Source organism: Arctopsyche grandis, chromosome 8, assembly GCF_051622035.1.
Source record: "Arctopsyche grandis isolate Sample6627 chromosome 8, ASM5162203v2, whole genome shotgun sequence".
Taxonomy (NCBI): domain Eukaryota; kingdom Metazoa; phylum Arthropoda; class Insecta; order Trichoptera; family Hydropsychidae; genus Arctopsyche; species Arctopsyche grandis.
Genome location: NC_135362.1, coordinates 12,008,674 through 12,010,952, shown reverse-complemented (window position 1 = coordinate 12,010,952; position 2,279 = coordinate 12,008,674). Strand labels below are relative to the sequence as shown.

General features: G+C 27.2%; 1 protein-coding gene across 1 annotated transcript; it reads left to right on the top strand.

The window, feature by feature from the left end:
* Nucleotides 1-1,098: 1,098 nt before the first annotated feature.
* On the top strand, nucleotides 1,099-1,832 carry LOC143915263 (lysozyme-like). Its single transcript, XM_077435821.1, has 3 exons — nucleotides 1,099-1,237; nucleotides 1,360-1,515; nucleotides 1,596-1,832. Exons 1-3 carry the CDS (start codon nucleotides 1,114-1,116, stop codon nucleotides 1,730-1,732), a joined length of 417 nt encoding a protein of 138 aa, XP_077291947.1. The 5' UTR covers nucleotides 1,099-1,113; the 3' UTR covers nucleotides 1,733-1,832.
* The last annotated feature ends 447 nt before the right edge of the window (nucleotides 1,833-2,279 follow it).

The window sequence follows — 2,279 nt, the reverse complement described above, 5'->3', positions numbered from 1 at the left end:
TAACATTAGAAGAATATAATACTATGATTACTAACAAAATCAAATTAAAATTGTAAAATAGAAAATGATCAGTTGATCAGGTAGCTATTAAAATAGACATAAGATGTATTTTGAACATAATTTAGTCATAATAAAAAGCATTTAAAAATCAAAACGATCTGAATCAGTTATTTTGTATATATGAATTCCGTTGCTTCTAACCATTAACCTTTTTTAATATGATTAACAGGATTTTTATATGATTCACTGCTTTTCACTTGACACACTTCAAATTTGAGTCAAAATGTCACATTTTGGTTTTGCTTATCGTCTTATGAAACTCTGTTCCATAATTCGTAATAGTAAGTAATAAAAACTTATTGTTGAATCCGACAGCAATCTGTAAACATATGAACTATTATAGCCAATGTATAATTAATGGCGAGCATCGGTGAAACTGTATTTTTGCCTGTAGAACCATATATTTGCAGTTAATTTATACTTGAACATGAATTATTGTTTAACAGATGCGAAAATTGAGCACATACGAAAGTGGTTAAAAATGAAGAAGAAAGAAAAGATTACATGTAGATTACTTTTTCCCACCAAACAAACATAAACAACTTTATCTTTACTTAAAAATGCATAACATAACATACATACATAAAATTCCTTGGGCATAAAATTTCTTTTCAAGCACTGAATGATGAATCTCCCTCTTTTATAATGCAATAAAAAATCATTGGGAAGCGTCATAACTACTACATTAATTTATAGTGCAAACGTTGAAAATCTTAATAATATTTACTTAAATAACTTTTCCGTTGTTCTCCTTTTTCATACATTATTTTCATATTTTAACTTGTTTTCATATATATTTTGCATTGTCGTCATACTTCTATTATCTAATATTACATACAAATTAAAACGAGTATCTTAATATCATACTTGAAAGATAAGATATATATTTTGATGTAATTACATATGTACATTATCATAACCTCTTTTATTCTTAAAAGAATAGACAATACTATAGATAATCAGCAATCAATTAAGTGATGTATATCTTATAAAACTGAGAAGTTTATATAAAAACGAAGAAATCAAAGACTCACACTACAATTTACGTTCAAAATGAAGGTCCTCTTGGGTGTTGCTATATTTCTGATCGTTGCTGAAAGCACCACGGCAAAAGTTTTCACCAGGTGTGAACTTGCTCAAGAGCTAAAGAGGCAAGGATTCAATCAAATTTCCAATTGTAAGTTCATTATTTAAATTTTATATAAATATAATGATATATGATTAATAAACAAGGCAAAATTTAATTTTATGATACCATAATTATATTGTCAGTCAATTTTAATTTAAATTAATCCATAGGGGTTTGCTTGATCGAAGCCGAAAGTGGTAGAAACACGGCTGTCAAAGGTGGTCCAAACAATGATGGTTCTTATGATTGGGGTCTATATCAAATCAACGATAGATACTGGTGCGTACCTGGAGCTGTAGGAGGTGATTGCCGTATAACATGTCAAAGTAAGTCAACTTTTTAGATTATGTATGATAAAAATATCACAAAAATCACATTGTGAAACTGTTTGATTGTTCATTTGTAGATCTGTTGACTGACGATATCACCGTTGCTAGCAATTGTGCCAAGATGATCTGGAATAGACACGGTTGGACAGCTTGGAACGGATGGAAGGCCAAATGCCAAGGAGCTCTTCCAGATCTCTCGTCTTGCGGTGTTTAAAATAATATATATTCTCTACCTGAAATAAACAAATATTTTCATTTTTAAATTATAATCAATTTTTATAGCTATTTTTTCAAAAAATACAATAACTTTTTTCAAAAACGAGACAGTTTAAGTTTTCTTTACGATATGTACCACTTCCGTCCCATATTAATGGACTAATTTTAACTAAATTTTGTTAATTATTAATTATTAATTACTTATAATGATCCAACTGATATAATATTGTAATATATACATATGTATGTCCATAAATTCGATGACATTAATTATGTTATTATTAATATGTATGCAGTTCGTAACTACATCTTGACATCCAATGTATTTATTTCTGGTATTTTTATTTGAAAAAACAAAAATAATTATTATTGTTTTTTCTTTTTTTTATATTAGATTTTTACTATATTAGATTTTTACCGCTAGCAAATAAAATCAAACAACTTACAAGTAAATTTTTTTTTAAGTTGTATTTTTATCTTTTAATTATTTTTATAAGCCCACAATGAACTGTGAAATTTCCTCTAAATGTGAATTTCAATTATAT

What these genes read in the sequence shown, in the direction of transcription:
- LOC143915263 (XM_077435821.1), top strand. Translation starts at nt 1,114, where the DNA reads ATGAAGGTCCTCTTGGGTGTTGCTATATTTCTGATCGTTGCTGAAAGC. An exon ending in ATTCAATCAAATTTCCAATT is followed by an intron (nt 1,238 to 1,359) that starts GTAAGTTCATTA and finishes ATTAATCCATAG; the next exon opens with GGGTTTGCTTGATCGAAGCC. An exon ending in TTGCCGTATAACATGTCAAA is followed by an intron (nt 1,516 to 1,595) that starts GTAAGTCAACTT and finishes GTTCATTTGTAG; the next exon opens with ATCTGTTGACTGACGATATC.